This window comes from Cavia porcellus, unplaced genomic scaffold (assembly GCF_034190915.1).
Source record: "Cavia porcellus strain 051 isolate PalLab524CR breed Dunkin Hartley unplaced genomic scaffold, mCavPor4.1 scaffold_1, whole genome shotgun sequence".
NCBI classification, from domain to species: domain Eukaryota; kingdom Metazoa; phylum Chordata; class Mammalia; order Rodentia; family Caviidae; genus Cavia; species Cavia porcellus.
In genome coordinates, this window is record NW_026947484.1 from 233617010 (window position 1) to 233636796 (window position 19787).

At 47.7% G+C, this 19787-nt stretch overlaps 2 protein-coding genes across 3 annotated transcripts in view; both read left to right on the plus strand.

The window, feature by feature from the left end:
- Positions 1–670: 670 nt before the first annotated feature.
- On the plus strand, positions 671–3111 carry Fndc4 (fibronectin type III domain containing 4). Its single transcript, XM_023566330.2, is given in 7 exon segments — positions 671–698; positions 701–790; positions 870–985; positions 1186–1390; positions 1830–1919; positions 2201–2325; positions 2507–3111. Coding segments are annotated over 7 exon segments (690 nt in total). The 3' UTR covers positions 2543–3111.
- A 1874-nt stretch (positions 3112–4985) lies between these two features.
- Positions 4986–19787, plus strand: part of Ift172 (intraflagellar transport 172) — a 40290-nt gene continuing 25488 nt past the window's right edge. For both annotated transcript variants that reach the window (XM_003472946.5, XM_063230675.1), the window contains exons 1-14: positions 4986–5176; positions 8441–8584; positions 8783–8895; positions 9298–9337; positions 9625–9690; positions 9908–9987; positions 10146–10233; positions 10932–11146; positions 12087–12210; positions 12556–12651; positions 13272–13433; positions 13773–13826; positions 14032–14135; positions 14310–14395. In XM_003472946.5, coding sequence (XP_003472994.1) covers positions 5138–5176; positions 8441–8584; positions 8783–8895; positions 9298–9337; positions 9625–9690; positions 9908–9987; positions 10146–10233; positions 10932–11146; positions 12087–12210; positions 12556–12651; positions 13272–13433; positions 13773–13826; positions 14032–14135; positions 14310–14395 — 1411 coding nt within the window. In that variant the 5' untranslated portion in view covers positions 4986–5137. The remainder of the gene's footprint in view (positions 5177–8440; positions 8585–8782; positions 8896–9297; positions 9338–9624; positions 9691–9907; positions 9988–10145; positions 10234–10931; positions 11147–12086; positions 12211–12555; positions 12652–13271; positions 13434–13772; positions 13827–14031; positions 14136–14309; positions 14396–19787) is intronic.

Here is a 19787-nt window from a genome sequence, read left to right on the forward strand (position 1 = left end):
AGGGCGGAGGGCCGCCATGAGGGTCGGGGAGGAGCCCGAGCCCGGCTGGGGGGGCGGCGGGGGATGACGGCGGCGAGGGCCCCGCGGGCGGCGGGCGGCGGGCGGCGGGCGGGGCGGGGCGGGGCGGCCCCACGTCCCGGCCGGGCTGCGGCGGAGCGCGCGGGGCCGGCTCTGCGGAAGGCGCGGGCGGCTGGCCCGGACGCTCACCTCCCGCCGCAGGGCCGCTCGCACCGCCGCACCGCCCTCCGCACTGGGGACCGAGGCCGGCGGCCAGGCCGCGCCTGCGACGCCCCCTGCCCGGGGCCAGACGCCCGCCATCGGGCGCCCCTCGCCTCGCCTCCGGCCCGCACCTCGGCCCGCGCCACCCGCCTCGCCGGCCCGCGCCGGGATGGGGTAGGGACGGCGCCTCGGAGCCGGGCGATGGGCCGCCCCCTGGGCGCCGAGCAGCCCCCGGAGGCCTGACCGGCCGCGGAGACCGGCGGAGGTGGGTGTGCGCCTGGGGAGCTCGCGCCGGCCGGGGCGCCGGGGCTCTGCGGGGGGGTGGGAAAGGCTTGGGGAAGCCTGAGCTGCTGTGCACCGCGGGGAGTCCGGGAGACCTGCTGTCCACCGTGGCACCACCTGACCCCCACTACTCTGTCTCCTCCAGCACTTCCGCCTGGATGTCAAGCGCATGCCCCAGTGCCCCCCGGCGGACTCGGTGGGACCATGGCTTCGCTGATGCCCCTCTCCCCGTATCTGAGCCCCACGGTCCTCCTGCTGGTCAGCTGTGACCTGGGCTTCCTGAGAGCAGGTGAGTGATGAAGAATGAGGGTGTTGGTCAACTAGAGGTGGTTTGTGGATGAAACCTGTTAACACCCTGACACCCACAGACCGACCTCCCTCTCCTGTGAATGTGACGGTCACTCACCTCAGAGCCAACTCTGCTACTGTGTCCTGGGATGTCCCAGAAGGCAACATCGTCATTGGCTACTCCATTTCCCAGCAAGTATGAATCACCCTTCTGCTTCCCCAACCTGTGTCCTTGGATCTCTGGTCACCTGCACCCTGTCTCTAAACTCTCCTCCCCGGAGCTGGGGGAATCTGGGAGCTGGCGTGCCGGCCCGGGCTGCCCTTGTCATCTTGCTCCCTTGGAGTGCTGGGCTGTAGCCTGGGCTGAGGCTGTCCCCTCCCGTCCTCTCCCTGCAGCGACAGAATGGCCCCGGGCAACGTGTGATCCGGGAGGTGAACACCACCACCAGGGCCTGTGCTCTCTGGGGTCTGGCTGAAGACAGTGACTACACAGTTCAGGTCAGGAGCATCGGTCTTCGGGGTGAAAGTCCCCCGGGGCCCCGGGTGCACTTCCGAACTCTCAAGGGCTCTGACCGGCTGCCTTCCAACAGCTCCAGCCCAGGTGAGGGCCTGTGCAGGCGGATTCACTGGCGCTTTACCTGGCTGTTATTCTTACTTACTTCCCCAAAGCAAGCAGCATTTATCTAGCTTAGATAAATAGATGATTTCATTCATTGTACTGCCAGGAAAAGAAGGGAAAGCAGGTGGGCAGGGACCCATTATAGACAGCCTGCTAATGAATCCTTTGGGGGAAGGGCTTGGATGCTTCCTTTTACCCAGCCTCACATCACATCCCGCGTGAGCAAGTTCTGCAGGCCTCCTACCTTTGGTCTCTAACCCCCTTTCTACCACAGACTTCCTCCCAGAGAGGAGCTTCCCTAGGACTCCAGGGGCAACACTGACAGGTCCAGCCTGACTCTAACCCCCACATCTCTGTTCTGTGTGTGACACAGCTTTCAGCAGGTCCTCTGTGACTTGCAGTCTGTTTCCTCTCTTCTCAGGAGACATCACAGTGGAGGGTCTAGATGGAGAGCAGCCACTGCAGACTGGGGAGGTGGTCATCATTGTGGTGGTGTTGCTCATGTGGGCAGGTGAGCAGCTGGATGGGGGCCCAGGCTCTTAGGGGAAGGGGCTTAGCGAAGGTGGGAGGTGGCAAAGGTCTGTGAGGAGAAAGGGGGGAAGCATGAAGTGGGGAGCTATTTGGTTGGGGGGGGGCATGGTTGGGAGCCCAGAAATCAAGACTGCATGAGCACCTAGAATTCAAGGATTTTATTCTTGGATATCCTAGGAGTTGTGTGGTTATCTCATCACTCTCCAAAGCTGTGAGGGGAGGGGTTGAGATGGGGGCTCAAATGGTGTTGCTGTGTTTCAGCTGTAATTGGGCTCTTCTGCCGTCAGTATGACATCATCAAGGACAATGACTCCAACAACAACCCCAAGGAGAAGGGAAAGGGGCCGGAGCAGAGTCCTCAGGGAAGGCCAGTAGGGACAAGACAGGTGATGTGGGGACCTGTGAGGGTGGGAGGGTGATGTGGGCTGGAGGACCAGTCAAGGGTAACAAGAGGCTAGAGAGGGGCAGGCAAAGGGGGAGAAAGAGCTGAGATGGAGGCGGCCCAGGAGAAAGGGCAGCATTTATTACTTTGCTCAAATTAGAGACCCAGGCCATTTTCTTTCACAGAAAAAGTCACCATCTATCAACACCATCGATGTTTGAACTGCGTTTGAGTGGGAAAAAAATGGAACCAGAAGAGAGCTGCACTAACAACATGGGGATGGGGATGGGGTCAGGGAGAGCCTAAGATGGTGATCTGCCCAAGATTCCCAGAGAGTAATGCATTTCCACGATCTCAGGCTGGTGCCCATCCTCTTTCCACTGTGAGTAGGGCCAGAAGGTAGGTCTGTTAGAGTCTGCACCCTGGGCCTGGAGAGTGGATGTCGGATGGAACATCTCCTTCCATTGCCTGGGTCCAGGGGAGAGTCACATGTTTAACCCTATCCCATTAGGTCCCAAATAGGGGCCCCATTTCACCTACATCAAGACACTTGGCATCCCCTGATACCCCGACATCTTGCCGCTGGGCCTCAGAGAGGGATGTTTTTATGAGTACTCACCCTCCCCCAGGAAATAAAAGGAATCACCTGGGCCTAGAGGCGGATGTTACACTGCACTACTCCAACGTCTTCCATGGAGCCTCCGGTGCTCCCCTTCACTTGGTAGCCCCCCCAGCTGCTGGTGATCTCACCTTGGACATTTTTCCAATAAAAGTTCTCGAGCAAACTGGAGCGGATTGTACAGTACACTGTGTTGAAGACATCTCCCCGCCCACCTCTTGCCTGATTCTCCGCGGCCTTCTCACAGGGCCTCCGGTTTGAGAGATGCAGACTCATTGTAAGATGTTTACTTCAGTTCTTCAGCCTGAAATAGGTGGGAAGGGACAGGAAGAGGGCAGAGAAGACTACAGACTAGTTTCTATTGCTTTGTTGAGTGCAAGGGGTGGTGGGACAGAAGAGAAAGGTGTAAGATCTTCCCGTGCTGGTGGGAACTGTTACGTCACATGAGAGGGCCAGTGGTTTATGTTCACTGCTTACATCACTGGCCAAACTCCTCACCATTCATCCTTCTGACTCTTCCAACAACCGTGGGCAGATGGTCCAGCAAGGCCTGAGTGCTGTCTCGAGAGCAATCAAAGAGCAGCTACACTAATGGATCCCTCAGTGCCACGTGCTACCAGCCTGAGTATTGCCATGACGATTCTTCCTGCCTTTGTTTTCCTTTTCATCGCCATCTGTGTCTCTGTTCATAAAATCAGTAATCATTGTAATGCAGAACTGAGTTTATAATTACCCTCTGCCACTATATCCAGAGGAAGATTCTGGCAATAAAATTAAGGGGTTGGGAAAAAGGATCTATAATTTGGGCTCTGAAACCTTTTTGTTTCCTCTGAAAATGGGCTGTCTTCATTTTTTCCTGTTTCCAAGGAGGAGTTGGTGACGGAGATACAACTGTTGACACTGGCACCTGTGTGGTACAAGGCTTCTGGGCCCAGAATCTGGGAGGGTTACAGGTCTGCCCAACTTTAGAGGCTCCAGGGGAGACTTATGAATAACTCCTATCCTGTATTTCAATCTCTGGTATGAGACAAGAAATATACCTTCCTAAAAGAAATTAGACCAAAAATCCTGAGGGGGACCCCCAACCCAAAGAAAGATAAAAAAAATTCGGTAGAGGCTGGGGATTTAGCTCAGCAGCATAAGCACCTGCCTTGCAAGCAGGCGGTCTTGAGTTCGATCCCCGGTACCGATAAAAAGAAAAAACAAAAAACAAAAAAAAAGTGAAAAAAAAATTTAGTAGCCTTTTTATTTGATCAAGTGCCAACTCCAGGTATTGAACCTCTTGAGCTAGCCATGCTATGGTCTGTCCTGCTACCTAACACATTAAAAATATCCCAACTAAGCAGCAATCTTTAGCTCAATGTCCAAGTAGGGGCACCTTACCTTTCCCTGACCATTGCGTCCAAAGCATTTCTCTTTTGGGCTCTTGGAAACCATCACTTCTTGGGACAGAAAAGTATTATGGGCTATAGTATTATGGGCTCCCTGGCATGGAGACTTTGGTTAAGATTTCAGAAAGAATATAAAGAGTGTTTAAATCTACCAGCTCTGGGTTAAATCCCAGTTCTGCCCTATACAGTCTGTTTACTTGAGCAAGTGGTCTCTCTGATTGAGTCTCATTATGTAAATTAGAACTGATAAAAACTCCCTTTCAAAAGGCAATTAAACAACATAATACGTGATCATTTAACAGAACCAGGCAGACACATACTGAACATTCCTGTAATTGATCAGTATTTGCCTTGTGATTCCACAAAAGTCATATAACTTATTTGGGCTTGAGGCTGTCAATTGCTTTTGCCCATCATAGCAACGGCTGTGATTTCCCCTCAGAGTTTCAGCAATGTGTGCACTCAGCCACGCTGACATACATACGTCAAAGAGCAAAAAAGACGATGACGTAGTAGCCAAAGTTTGCCTAAGACTTTAGTGGGAGTGGCTTGGGTTTAGCTTTGCATATAGCGACCGGATTGGTCGAGGGGAGGCTTCATCAAACCTCCCATGGTCCCGCCCTAGTTCTCATTGCGCTTGCGCACATTCTTTTTGCTTCGTCGGGAACACAAGACGTGACCTTGCGACGTGTGTTGCGCTCAGGTCGCGTTTGCGTCAGCGGCGGACGCGGTGGCTGCTTGGCGGGTTGTCCCGGTAACGGCAGGAGGTGTAGCTGTCTGGTAGCATCTGAGAGACAGGGTGCGTCATGCAGTTGAAGCACCTGAGGACCCTGCTGAGCCCTCAGGTGAGGAGTTGCGCGCCTCTTCCCTCCCCGGCCGCCGTATGAAAAGTGGGGGAACTGAAGTTTAAAATGCGGGGCGCCCATTGTGTGCAGAAGAACTGAGGATATAGCGATGATCCTTACTCCGCTCAGTTGATTGAGCTTTCAGTAGGCGATGCAGATTATTGATGACCATAGCTTTCATGCATCAGTTAGGTGCCAGGTCTTGTGCTGGTGTTCTGAAGGATTCGAAAGTACTCGCACGCCTGCCCCTGACTTCCAGAGACTCGGTCCAAAGACTTGCGAACAGGGGATAAGAATCTACACCGCATGATTTAAACACTTTAGGTGCAACCCCTAAAAAGGAAGGGCGGGAGGCTGAACATTCTGATGAAGATTTATTGCTGAGATTCATTAGGGGAGAAACTTTGAAACATGGTGAAGAAAGGGTGGGTTTGGGAGTTGAGACCAGACTTCAAATTCTAGTTCACTAAATCACCTGATGTCTCTGACTTTAGCTTTTGTCACAGAAGGCCTTTCAGCACACTGGAAAATGGAAATAATAATATAATAATAATGTATTATATATAATATATTAGTTATATATAATATATATTATTATAATTATATAATGTATATTAGTTAATTAGTTGCTATTATATATAATATAATATATAATATAATATGATAGTAATAGTATAATAATAACTTTTTTTCACTTCTGCAGTAATCAGCACAATTAATAACAACTTTAGAGGACTTGAAAGAAACTTAAATAAGTTAGTATACACAAAAGAACACTATGAACTCAAAAGCATTGTGAAAACTGATAGACAAGAACAAGGTAATTAAAAGTAGCCGGGCGTGGTGGCACACACCTATATTCCCAGCCCTCGGGAGGCTGAGGTTGAAGAGTCGCTGTGAGTTTGAAGCCAGCCTATGCTACATAGTGAATTCAAGGATAGCCTCAACTACATAGCAGTACCCTGTCACAAACAACACAGAAGAAAAAAAAAGAAGTGAAAGGATGGGTTAACACAAAGCCAGTAAGAGTATCTGCATAGTTGAGTGCTCACTGTGTATCAGGACAGGCATAACTAAAGACATTAGGATTGTGATTTATAGAATCAGACATACATAATTTAAATCTTGGTTCTGCCATCTACAAATGGTATATAAACATGGACATATTGTCTAACCTTTTTGTGCCTCAACTTCCCCATGCATAAAAAAGGAACTATAATAATAGCATCTACCTCAAATTATGAGGTAAAGTGAAATAATAGATGCCAAGCACTTGTCAAAATGCCTACCATATGGCAGTGCTTGTTAAAGATTAGTTGCTATGTTGTAGTCCGTATTTCATTCTCATGACAGTCGAGTGTAATATATATTGTAGAAAAAGGGGAATTCGTTGGTTATGGGATCAGGAAGGCTTCCAAAAGGATGTAGAATTTGAAGAATAAAGGAAATTGGAACAAAAAAGAGTAGTGCTCCTTTTTTAGTAAGCTGCCCCTGAATGTGTAATTTAAAAATGCCTTTGCTGTAATGGAAAAATTGAAAATGGAATCCTTCTTCAGTCTCTCAAAGTAAAATGATGTCATGATGCTGGTAGGGCCAGAAGCCCAGGAGTGGATATAGCCAGGAAGCAGGATGACAAGCCAAAGTTGATGGGGACCCCTCAACCCTGCTAACCCAATGTGGTGAAGAGTTAGAGGGTGACAGTTGTGGGGAGGTTATTTTCTGGCTCTAGTTTGAGGATTTTGGTGAAAAGAGTCTTTTGGTTTTGGAAATAGATGTTTTTTAGGGTGAAAAGTGACAATGTTTTAAGCCAAAAATCTAAATCCCAGTTAATCAATCAAACAATTAGTGTAGAAGCTAAATTTTAAAGTTTCTAGTAGGGGAACCTTTAGTGTCAGAACCATAGCTGAGCAAAGCTGGTGTTGGGAGGGACAGACGTGGTTAGAATAATTCACTGGGGTAATCATCACTTCTAACTTGTGCTTATGTGAATAGTTGTGTTAGGGGTGACATTGTTCATCCTAATTCTCTATTTTACTTATTTTACTCCCTGTTCCAAATCTTTTACTGTCTATTTCTTTCCTGCTAATTAAACCAAACTCCTTAGCCTGACTTGAGAGCTCCTTTCTGAGGCATCCCTGGTCTGGTCTCCTGTATTCTATTACATATTTACGAGATAGTTTCAGCCAGAATAAACTACTGTTTCTTTTTTTCTTTTTTTGTCTTTTTTCATTTTTATCGGTACCAGGGATCGAACTCACGACTGCCTGCTTGCAAGGCAGGTGCTTATGCTGCTGAGCTAAATCCCCAGCCTTAAACTACTGTTTCTTGACCAGACCCTGCTTTTGGGCTATTCATTCAGTCACAGATAATTCCCTTTTCAACTGCATTCATTCTTCAAAGCTTAATTTTATTATCTCAAACTTCTCCAAATTATCAGACCACTTTTCATGTATTTTTTTTTTTTTAGACATGGTCTTGCTATGTAGTCCAGGCTGGCCTTGAACTTGTGGTGATCCTCCAATCTCTGCCTCTTGAGAGCTGGGATTACGTGCATGGTCCATCATGCCCAGGCGTGTTTCTATTAGTTAAAAAGAATTATTAGTACATGTTAGTATAGTATGTACATCCTTCATGGGGAGCAGGTATATACACATATCACATTTTAATCCTTTTTACTTCCTTTTCTTTTCCCAGCCCTGCTTGTATTTCTGCTTATGTCTTTTCCTATTTTATACCATCTTACAAGATCATGGGGAAGGACCTGTTTTTTTCTCTTTGTGTTTCAGCCCCTGGACAACTACTTTGCTCAGTAAAGAGTTCAGAAATAAATTAACTGAATGAATAACTAATGACTAAAATTGACTAGAACAACTGAATTTATCTCAGTGGCAAAGCTGAGATATGAGGGGAAAAGAAGGCCACTGCACAGGTACATTGCTGTGGTTGAGTTAGTACATTTATGCTGAGTTTCTAAAATTACACTGTTCTCAGGTTAGGTTTTTTTTTCTTTTCTTTTTTTTTTATTGGTACCGGGATTGAACTCATGACTGCCTGCTTGCAAGGCAGGTGCTTATGCCACTGAGCTAAATCCCCAGCCCCTCAGGTCAAGTTTTGATAGCTTTGAAGTGCAGGATGGGGCACCAAATTCTTTTCCTTTTTTTGAAGGACTGTGATTGGAAGAAAATGAATCAAAGTTACAAAGCTGGAATGCTTTTGGCATTCTAGACCAGCAGTGGGGTTTATTTTAGCCGCTTGCTTCTGCAGGATGGAGCTGCCAAGGTAACCTGCATGGCCTGGTCCCACAACAATGCCAAGTTTGCTGTCTGCACAGTGGACCGAGTAGTGTTGCTGTATGATGAACACGGGGAGCGGAGAGATAAGTTCTCCACCAAACCGGCTGATATGAAGGTGAAGAGTGCTCAGGGTACCTTAACCCGTTGATGGGCTCTTACAAACGTGGAGAATGTCTTAAACTACCTTCTAGCGATGGGCACAAGAAATGGCCTACCCTTTGTGTTCTCAGTATAAATCTCTTTTTATCGTGCCTCTTTTCTTCTTTTTCCTTTCATATCTATTCATGATTTCTCTTTTTCTTTTTGTTTTCAGTACGGCAGGAAGAGCTATATGGTAAAGGGCATGGCTTTTTCTCCAGATTCTACTAAAATTGCCATAGGACAGACTGATAACATCATCTACGTCTACAAGATTGGAGAAGATTGGTGAGGACAGAGATTGGAGGATGAGATGAATCCACAAAGAAGGGGAAGCATGAGAAATGTCTCCGTGTGGGAGGAAGAGAAAGGATAGGGAGCTGAGCTCCAGGAGGGGAGGCGATAGGCTTTTTGGAATCTGTTGCCGTTGCCTGCAGGCCTTTCCCTGTCCCAAGTGTTCTGCGGTCCCATCCCTGCAGGAAGTTAGGAAAGTCGGCAGAGGCCCCAGTCTGATGCTGTATCTTTGCTTTGTTCCTGAGCTGCTGGGGCTTCCTCTCATGCCTGCTTCTGGGGCTCTTCCTGGGGGTAGGAAACACTAGTGTGCTAGGAAAGGTATCTGGTCTTTCTTTTTTTCCTTAGCATCCCTCTTGGCAGGGTATTTAATATAGTTTCCTTCCTTGTATTTGACAGGGGTGACAAGAAAGTCATCTGCAACAAGTTCATCCAGACGGTAAAGTTCAGACCAATCCCTGGGAGCTTAAGATGAGCAAACATATCAGTATATTCACTTTTAAATGGAACCAGGAATTGCATTTTCTAACATATGAATCTGACTTTTCCTACTTCAAGAATGGTGTTGCCTAGATACCCATGGTTATCTGCTTCCCTGCTGGCAGCTGGGTCCCCTCCTTTCCTTCCCTATAGAAGTCTGAGGTAGTAGGGTGCGGTGGGTGTCCAGGTTGTTATAAATGTGCCGACCACATAGACAGGACCCTCACCAACATTTCCTTCATACAGAGTGCAGTTACTTGTCTGCAGTGGCCTGCAGAATACATCATTGTCTTTGGACTGGCTGAAGGCAAGGTAAGGAAGGAAAGAGAAACCCCAAGAGGTGGTGAGTAGCGATAATGGGTCTGAAATGGGGAGGATCCTTCCTCTTCTCCCTTGCAGCCAAGTTGTATACTAGGGAATAATGGACAGGGACCAGTTTTGTGTGTTTGGGATTTTTTCGGGGCGGGGGCGCCGCTGGGTGAAGTTGAAACTAACCTAACCTGACTTATATCCACCCTCCCACTTTCAGGTTCGCGTAGCAAACTCTAAAACTAATAAGTCATCTACCATTTACGGGACAGATTCTTACGTAGTGTCACTGACCACAAAGTGAGTATGAAGGGTATAGCAGACGAGTAGGAAATGTGAAAGATGGGGAGCCCTGGTGGCAGGAGGCCCGGGTAGGGTAATACGTGACAGAGGCAGGGGACCTCCTTGGAAAGATGAGATAATCTCGCCCCCGTTTCTCTCCCTTCCCATTTCTTTAGCTGCTCTGGGAAAGGCATTCTCTCCGGTCATGCAGATGGTACCATCGTTAGGTATTTCTTTGATGACGAAGGCTCTGGAGAGTCACAGGTATAAATAAATGATGTTTTGCTGTGAGTTAAAGGAAATAGCAGGAGCTTCCTGAGGAGGCTGGACGTCTAAAGCACTGAGGGGCAGGGGAGGAGTGTGGAGGGCGAGACTTTGCGGGGGAGACAGTTGGTACAGCCCCCGGTTCATGGGAAGAGAAGATTCAGGTGGCAGAGACCGTGGCACAAAGCGAGGAAAGATTCTGAGGCGAACAGAAAATGAAAATTAGTTTCATTTATGTAAAAGAACATTTGCATGTGTAGATTCATAGAAAAAAATTAACTTTTCCTTGGGAAAGAAAAAACATAGAGGTATAAGGAAACTTTGATATTTCATGCTATAGGATTCAACATGATTTGAATCGTTTATATTATGAATTATTTGTATAATAATTATTAAATCTAGCCCTCCTTAAAAAAAAAAAAACAGCCAGAAAATCTGTGAACCTAGCGAGTGTCAAATAATGTGTAGTGAAGCCACTGCTTTTGGTGGCTTTTCTAGATACACATCATAGATCACCACTATCCGGAGATCTTTATAGAGCACAAAGTCAGCAAGTATCCATAGAGGGGTGGGAAGATGCTGGAAGAAAGATTTCTGCAGGATATGATGGCCACGGTGGGTTTATCAGGTGCTAGGAATGAGGAATTTCTGGGGTGGAGTCCTAAGTGTGTGACTGAAATCCTCTGCGTCTGTCTCAGGGGAAGTTGGTTAACCACCCATGCCCACCCTATGCCTTGGCTTGGGCAACCAACAGCATCGTGGCTGCTGGCTGTGATCGGAAGATTGTGGCCTATGGAAAAGAAGGCCACGTGCTGCAGACGTTTGATTACAGCCGTGACCCGCAGGAGCGGGAGTTCACCACGGCTGCAGCCAGTCCCGGGGGTCAGTCTGTTGTCCTGGGAAGTTATGACAGGTGGGCACCCTTTCCCTGTGAACTCTCTGCTTTGCTAAATTATTCTCAACAAGAGCGGCAGGCTGGACCAAATGAAGTGTGTGTCTCAGGGATTCTCAGATCATAATCTGTGCTGGTTACTCTTCCTGCTCCCGCCATCCGTGGGCAGCCCAGCAGGGCTAAATGCAGCATACTTGTGTTTTGTCTCTGTGCTTCTCGCAAGGATTCCATAATAGAGTTCACTGCCACTTCTATGTGCTCTCACTGCCTCTTTCAGATCACTGGCTCGGAGTTTGTCAAGATATATTACCATTTATCGCTTGTACATATCTAGCTATATTAAAAGAGTCCTTGAGAACAGGGCTTATTATCTTTTTATCTCTGGTGCTTAGATAGCGTCTAGTGCATATAGTCAGAATGTGAGTAGAGCTTCATGAATGAATGAATGGAACAGCAAAAAAACCAGCAAAGATCTGAGTCCCATCAGTTCATTCATCATTCATTCATTCATTTGTTTGAGACAGGGGCTTGCTCTGTAATCAGGCTGGTCTTGAACTCACTCTGTAGCCCAGGCTGGCCTCAAACTCATGCCAAGTCTTCTGCTTCAGTCTTCCAAGTTCCGTGAAGATTGCTTTGTCCGCCACTCCCTGTCAGTCCTGTGTGTCTGTCCCTTCCATGTTCATGTCTCATGTAGTTTTCTTCTCTAACTCCTACCATTTCTCTTTTCTTTTCCCGTGTTTCCTGATCTTTTGTTTTCTCTGCTCCCATGACTTACTTCATTTAGTTTTGCCTTGATTTCCTTTGCCCCTCTTGCTCTCCCTGCTGGAGTACCCAGTTTATTTGTTTTCTTGTGTTCTCTTTCTTCTCTGACACAGCAGATGTGATTTTTGTCAGTTACTCACTTATTGTCCCTCTTTTGCTGAACCTCCACCTCTTCTAAAAGCCCTCTGTCTTATTTCAGACTTCGAGTGCTCAACTGGAGCCCTCGAAGAAGCCTCTGGGAAGAGGCGAGGCCCAAGGAGATCGCCAACCTGTACACCGTCACCGCCTTGGCCTGGAAGCGGGACGGGTCGCGGCTCTGTGCGGTATGTCTCAATCCTCCTCTCTGAAACACACTTCCCTGGAAATAGGGAATCTTGCCTTTCCTTTTGATTCCTAACTGAAAATTGAGTGTTCAAGAGAAACTGATGCTCCATTGGAGGCCACACAGGGGCAGCACTGTGTGGCAGGGCCAACTTCTCCCTCCCCCCCCCCCCCCCCCAGTGATCCCCTGAAGTCCTGGGACCGCCACCTCTTTCCTTTTGGTACTTGCAAAAATTGCCAGCTTTTCTTTCCATTCTAGAGCCTAGGATTTGAGGTTGACCCTGGACACTCTCTTTGGGCCCATCTACAGTGTACGTTGCCCTGTGTGCTATCACTTTTTCTTCCAGGGCACACTCTGTGGTGCAGTGGAACAGTTTGACTGCTGCCTCCGAAGAACCATTTACAAGAATAAGTTTGAGCTGACCTATGTGGGACCCAGCCAGGTGAGAAGCTGACAGCCTGCTGTGCTGAGATTTTGCACGGTTCCTTTATCCTTGTAACAATTTCCTGCCTCCTGGCTGCAGCCAGTGTCAAATTAAGCTTCATCCCTCTGGCATTCTCTTCTGTTCTGTTCTGTTCTGAGGACCCAAATGTGTTAGGGAAACACCCTGGAAACTTTCTTGCTATTGTTCTTCCAGCCCGTCTAAAGAAGCTTAAGCACTTGGCTTGAGGGGTTCAGATATTCCTGCTTCCGTCTCCCTAGTTTAAAACTTTGATCCATGGGATTACATGTGAACGCTGTCATTTCAGGACCTCAGAACTCACTGTGTATTCAGATTTAATTGCAGTGTTGGCACTTTCCATAGTGAGTTTGGGTTGTAGTTTGAGCACTAAAAGGCTCACTGTCACTGTTCTAGAATCATATACATACTGAGCAGCAAAAGAGATGATACATGAAACATTTCCACATGTCGTAAATCCCATGTAAATGTAAAGTGTCCTCATTAGCAATAGTGCAGAAACAAGGTCCTGTGTTTAGCACTGTGGAGGTGAGCAAAGGGCATAGCTTGCTCATTTCTTTTGCTGGAGAAGCCTCAGAGTCTCAGACTTGTTCCTTACCAAGGTGATTGTGAAGAACCTGTCATCGGGGACCCGAGTGGTGCTCAAGTCTCACTATGGCTACGAGGTGGAGGAGGTGAAAATCCTAGGGAAGGAGCGTTACCTGGTGGCTCACACATCAGATACGCTGCTGCTTGGAGACCTGAATACAAATCGCCTTAGCGAGGTAGGAGCCAAGAACAGCAGGGTGGGGAACAGAGCATTTGGATTTCTGGGCACCCCGGGACTTGTTCGGGGTGGTGGGGGATAAGATATCCACAGGAAGCTTTAATATTCACTCTAATATCTCAGTCCTGGTTTTAAGGAATGTAAAGTTTAGTTTCCTGGAGAACAATTCATCGTAGTTGGACTATTTTTGTGCTATCTCAGAAACAAAAGTCCGACATAGTGCCTTTTGTGTAATGCCAAAAATTCCCTAAACGTGATCTCTCTGCCTCCTCCCTATAATTCTTTCAGCTTCATTTTACATAATTATCCACACTGTTTCCCTCTCTTCCTTTTACAGGTAGCCTGGCAGGGATCTGGCGGCAATGAAAAGTATTTCTTTGAAAATGAGAATGTGAGTAGAGCTTCATTCAGTGTCACCATCGTGGTTAGCCCCCTTCCAGCTTGTGTGTCAGAAGGAGGATGAGTTGCAGAGGGCAAGGAGATAGCAGATAAAGCGGAGCATGAGGCAGGGGAACAGAACAAGGAGAAGAGCAGGAGTCGCCTTGTACCCGGGCCACCTCCCCGTGCGTTCTTCACGCTGCGGCCCCTCCTCCCAGGTGTGTATGATCTTCAACGCTGGCGAGCTGACGCTGGTGGAGTACGGGAGCAATGAGACCTTGGGTTCTGTGCGAACTGAATTCATGAACCCTCACCTCATCAGGTAACCTCACCAGGGTCTCTGAAACCCTGGACCTCAGAAGAATTCCTTCTGACTTCCAAATTCTGTGTCCTTCAGTGACTCTGAAGACTTCATCCCATAAGGCACAGGGAGCCCTCCGTGAAATGGCAGGCCAAACCCATTTCCTTTACTTTTACTCTTCGTGCTGTGTTTCAGTGTCCGTATTAATGAGCGGCATCAGCAAGGAATGGAAGATAACAAGAAACTGGCTTATCTTGTTGATGTTAAGACCATTGCTGTAGGTAAGGCTCACAGCTGTAATAATCAAATAGATGCTTGTATTGCATTTCCGTAGTACAAATGGGTTTGTGTTTAGTGGGAAACCTAGGGATCAGAGAGGCACCAGGGAAATATATAGACCCATTTTTACAGTGGCTGTGTGAAGTGTTTCAGTCCATACATGTATATATCTAAACCTAGATATGTAGATATAGATACATAGATGTATATTAGAGAGGCCGCCCCTGTAATTACCCTGTTCTCTAAGCACATATCTTAGGGCAGGCAAATTATGAATAGTACTAAAGAATCATGAGCAAATGTGTGAAGTTTCCTACTTAGACTTTGCAGAACCATGACATTTTGTGTTTTGTTTTTTGAGAAAGTTTCACTGTATAGTTCAGACTCTTTGAACTTACTGTGCAACTCAGGCTGACCTCAAATTTGGCTATCCTGCTGCCTCAGCCTCCCAAGTGCTGGGATTATAGGTGTGCACCACCCACCCAACTAGAGCCATAGATTCTTTAAAATTAGACGGGGCTTTGTTTTATTATAGTTTGCCTTTAGTAAGCAGTAGTAACAGAAACTTTAGTTTCATTTCACAAGTATCTGTATTTATAAATATTACTTTTCTTTTTTTTTTTTTTTTTTTTTTTTGTACTGGGGATTGAACTCACAACCTCACACTTGCCAGGCAGGTGCTTATGCCTCTGAGCTAAACCTCCGGCCCTTTTTTTTCTTTTTTGAAACAGGGTCTCACAATACAGTTCAGGCTGGCCTTGAATTCATGGTGATCCTCCTGCCCCAGCCTCCTGAGTGCTAGAATTACAGTGTGTACTTCCATGCCTGGATTACATATTAATTTTTATCATGAAAAGTTTTAAGCCTAGAAGAAAACACAGAGAATAGTATACATCCCCAAAAGTATATAGAATAACATGTAGTGTAGCTACTAAGAATGGACCATGGAGCCAGGTGTGGTGGCGTACACCTGAAATACCAACTCATGGGAGGCTGAGGCAGGAGGAGCCTTGTGAGTTCAAGGCCAGCCTGAGATACAAAGTGAGTTGAAAGCCAGCCTCAATTGCATAGCAAGACTGTGTCTCAAAAAGACCAAAAACAAGGGGAAAAAAAAAGAAAAGGACCGTGTACAAGCTGGAATAAACTTTTCCTCCTTTATAAGAAAAAAAGAAAAAGAATGGGCTGGGGAGTTAAACCCTCCTCTGTCGATGTCGCTCCTGGCCGGCAGAAAGGACACACGACAAAGTCTGGCAGTGAACAACCTTTTCTTTTATTTTCCTTCTCCGTACAGCCTGCCCTGGGATCGCTCCCAGCCAAAGCCTCCTTTGGTCCGCTCCCCGCGGCTCCTTCTGGGCTTCTACTTCCGGGCTTCTTCTTCCCCCCCAGGGGTGGCACCAGTATATATACGGATACAGTGTCCAATCATGTTAAAGTAAGCAAGGCAAGCTGATTGGCTAACATCATCAGTTGCCAGGCAGACTATATTGTTGAGCGGGTTGCTTACGCGGTAAGCAGGAAACTAACGTGCTCGATGGGAGGGGTAATCTACCTCAGGCTTTACTCTTTACTACAGGCCTCACGTCCGCCAAGTAAGGCGACCGGGCTCGGGGCTGCGGCTCCCAACATCTCCCCCTTTTTTATTTTTTATGAATGTGCGCATCGTAGCCCTTCCTGGACTGGGTGCAGAGGCTTATGCCCTATGTGTAGGCCCACCGTAGGTCCTTGGCTTAGACCCTGGTCGGCCGTCCCATGGTCCGCCAAGGCCCTGAGGCCCTCGTCCTTTTTTTAGGGCCAGGCACAAACTGGACGGAACCTGGATGCACACAAGCTTGCACTCATTTTCTCTCCGTAAAGAAATCCCCTCGGAGAGAAATTTAGACCTGGGCAGCATCTAACAGTCCAGCGGCTTACGTGCAGAATGGGGTAGGGCCTGGCTTAGGTTGAGTCGCACCGGGGGAGTACGCTCTTACCCGTCATTGACTCTCCTACCCAGCTATGTCATAATTTTTTAGAGGAGGAGTGTGGGAAGCTCACCGTCCCTAGACTCGGTCGTAGGCTAGGCGAGCGAGCCATGCATATGTCTGAGGATCTTCTTGTCCATTTCGGGCTACTGCTATTTCTATTCATCTTGTTGGTTGGTCTGTGATGGATCTCCGGTAGGGCAGGTCTGATCTTCAGTCGAGGGCTTTGTCGCCCGTGTCAGTCTCTCCGGTACCCACAGTGGTTCTCGTCCCGATTCCTGTGGGAAAACACAAACCGCGCCTCGGTTCCAGCTGACCACTGGATCCGGGCCCATCCATTGTCCTGTCAGGACATCTTTCCACTTCACCCACCCTTTATGGTTGGGGGAAGGGTTGCAGTGCTCCACGGCTGGGGAGCAATTATCATTATTTAAATTTAAAAAATTGTGTGTGAATAGTGCCATGGATAATCGTGCCTTTGGGGCCAGGCCTTGGCCTACTCCCCCTTTTTGTTTTTGTAAAATTTCTTTGAGGCTTTTATGAGCCCTCTCAATGATTCCTTGACCTTGGGGATTGTATGGGATACCATGTTTTAATTGAACCTCCATTATTTTGCAGAACTCATTGAAGGCTTTGCCTATATAGGCTGGTCCATTATCAGTTTTTAATATTTTTGGTTTGCCCCATGCGGCCCAAGCCGCCAGGCAATGATTGATCACATTAGACACTTTTTTACCTGTTTCTGCTGTTGCGAATATGACGTGAGAACAGGTGTCTGTGGAAACATGAACATATTTAAGAGTCCCAAACTCCTGTATATGTGTGATGTCCATCTGCCAAACATCACCAGGGATCAAACCTCGAGGGTTTACTCCCATCGGTATGGCAGGTTTGTATGTGCACAGGAGTCACATAGTCGCACGATATCTCGTGCATCTGCTCTGGAAACATGGAAATGGTTTGCTAGTGTCTTGGCATTGACATGAAACTTATCATGGAAGGCACGGGCTCGCTCGATTGGTGTTAGTAAGGTAAAAATCCATAACGGGCGAGTGGCAGTATCAGCAGCCGCATTCCCCTGTGTCATGGGCCCCGGCAGGGATGTATGTGCTCTTATGTGGGTGGTGAAGACCTTATGGTGTCTGTTCTGAAGCAATGTCTGGATAGACAGGAACAGCCCAGCCACTGTGGAAGTGGATCTAATTAAACCGGCAGTCTCAAGCACTTGCATAGCATTGACCACATACCTAGAATCGGAGACCATATTAATGGCTTCTGAGAACCGTTCAAGAATCATTTTAACGATCTGCAGTTTTACCACCTGAGGCTGATCAGGTTTAAATTGTATGGTAACCGGGGGCTTGCCTAGGATCACATAGGCGCCTATCCCCGTCTTGGAGCCATCTGTGTATATTGTAGTTGCTGGGACTAATGGCTCAGAGGCAGTAACCTTTGGAAAAATTATAGGGTGCTGAGTGACAAATGACAAGATAGGGTCTTTAGGGTATTGATTGTTTATATCCCCATGGAAAACACATCTCAGAATGGCCCATGTATCTATGCAGGCAGCCAGGGTCTTGATCTGGCTGGCGGTATAGGGTACTCGGATGGCTTGTGGTCCTGAGCCAAAATGTTGGACAGCTCTATCATGCGCTTCAAGGGCCAATGAAGCGACTGCCTCCGGGTAATGCTCTATGACTTTTGTAGGTGAGACCTTAGGGTGTATCCACAGTAATGGTCCTTTTTGCCAAATCACCGCTGTGGGCTGTAGACTAGTCTGTAGCAAACAGACATCAAAGGGTCGCCCTGGTTCAATTTTGTGTAAGGTAGCCCCACCTAAGGCTTTTTTCACTCTCTGTAAGGCAGCTCTTGCCTCAGGAGTGAGCCTCCTGTGGGAGGCTATATCTGGGTCTCCCTTCAGAAGGTCGAACAGGGGTTTGAGATCTGAATTTGGTATATGTAAATATGGCCTAATCCAATTAATGTCTCCCAATAGCTTTTGCATGTCATTTAGGGTCCTAACGCCATCCGTCCTAATGGTGACCTTCTGTGGAGAGACTAGCATAGGGGAGATTTTCGCGCCTAAGTAGGTCACCATTTTTTTTCCCTGAATCTTGTCGGGGGCAACATGTAGATTGGCTTGTCTCAGGGCCTCGACCAACTGGCCGAGCATATTATTTAGCATGTCTGGGTCCCTGCCGCTGAGCAAAAGGTTGTCCATGTAATGCACACATCTTATCTTGGGAAAGGATTTCCGTAGGGGGGCCAGTAGGGAATCAAGGTAAATCTGACACATAGTGGGACTGTTGGCCATACCTTGGGGCAGCGTTATCCACTCGTATCTGAGATCAGGGCTTTTTTGGTTAATGGTGGGTAAAGTAAAGGCGAACCTATGAGTGTCCTCTGGATGCAGGGGGATTGAGAAGAAACAGTCTCTAAGATCTATAACATAAACTGGCCAGGACTGAGGGATGGCTGAGAGAGCTGGCAGCCCCCTCTGGACCGCCCCCAGGGACTGTATCTGCGCGTTGACCGCCCTTAGATCATGGAGCAGCCTCCACTTGCCAGACTTTTTCTTAATTATAAAAATGGGGGTGTTCCATGGGGAGGTTGACGGCTTAATGTGTCCTAATCTAAGTTGTGTACTGACTATTTTTGACAAGGCTAATAGCTTCTCCTTAGGCAGGGGCCACTGAGGTACCCAAACCGGATCATTTGACCTCCAGGTGATTTTGATCGAAGTGGGTAGGAGAGCTTCTTCAGCGGCCCCTAAGAAAAACCCAGCCCTTGCCTACCTTTTTTGTTCTCTACTGGTATTGGGGATGTCCGACCCTGTAGGGCATTGCCCAAGCCTTTGCCGGGGGTATATCCCTGGTTCCTGAGTATATCCTTAGCCTGGGGGGAGCAGTTTGACGTAAGCGTGACATCCATCTGAGTGAGGATGTCCCTTCCCCATAGAGACACTGGCAACTGCAACACAAATGGTTGGAAATGGCCCTGATGACCCTCCTCATCGCACCAGAGCAGGGTTAAAGCACTAACCTGAGGAGCTGACACCATCCCCAGGCCCTGCAGCTGTTATCTGCAGTGTTGGTGGGCCAGTTGGAGGGCCAATCCTTTCTAGAGATAATGGAACGGTCAGCTCCTGTGTCTAGGAGCCCTGTTATATTCTTGCCATTGACCTTAAGTGAGAGCATGGGCCTTTTATCAAGTATTATATGGAGTCCCTCGAAGACTTCCCCTGAGGAACCGAAACCTTGACTTTCTCTAATTTTCTGTTTTGAGGGGAATCTCTTGTGGAGACTGGGGAGCAGCAAGAGCTGCGCTATCTTGTCTCCTTTATTGATTACCATAGTACCCACAAGAGATTGAACCATAATTTTAATGTGTCCTGTGTAGTCTGAGTCTATGACCCCCGGGACTACTATGAGAC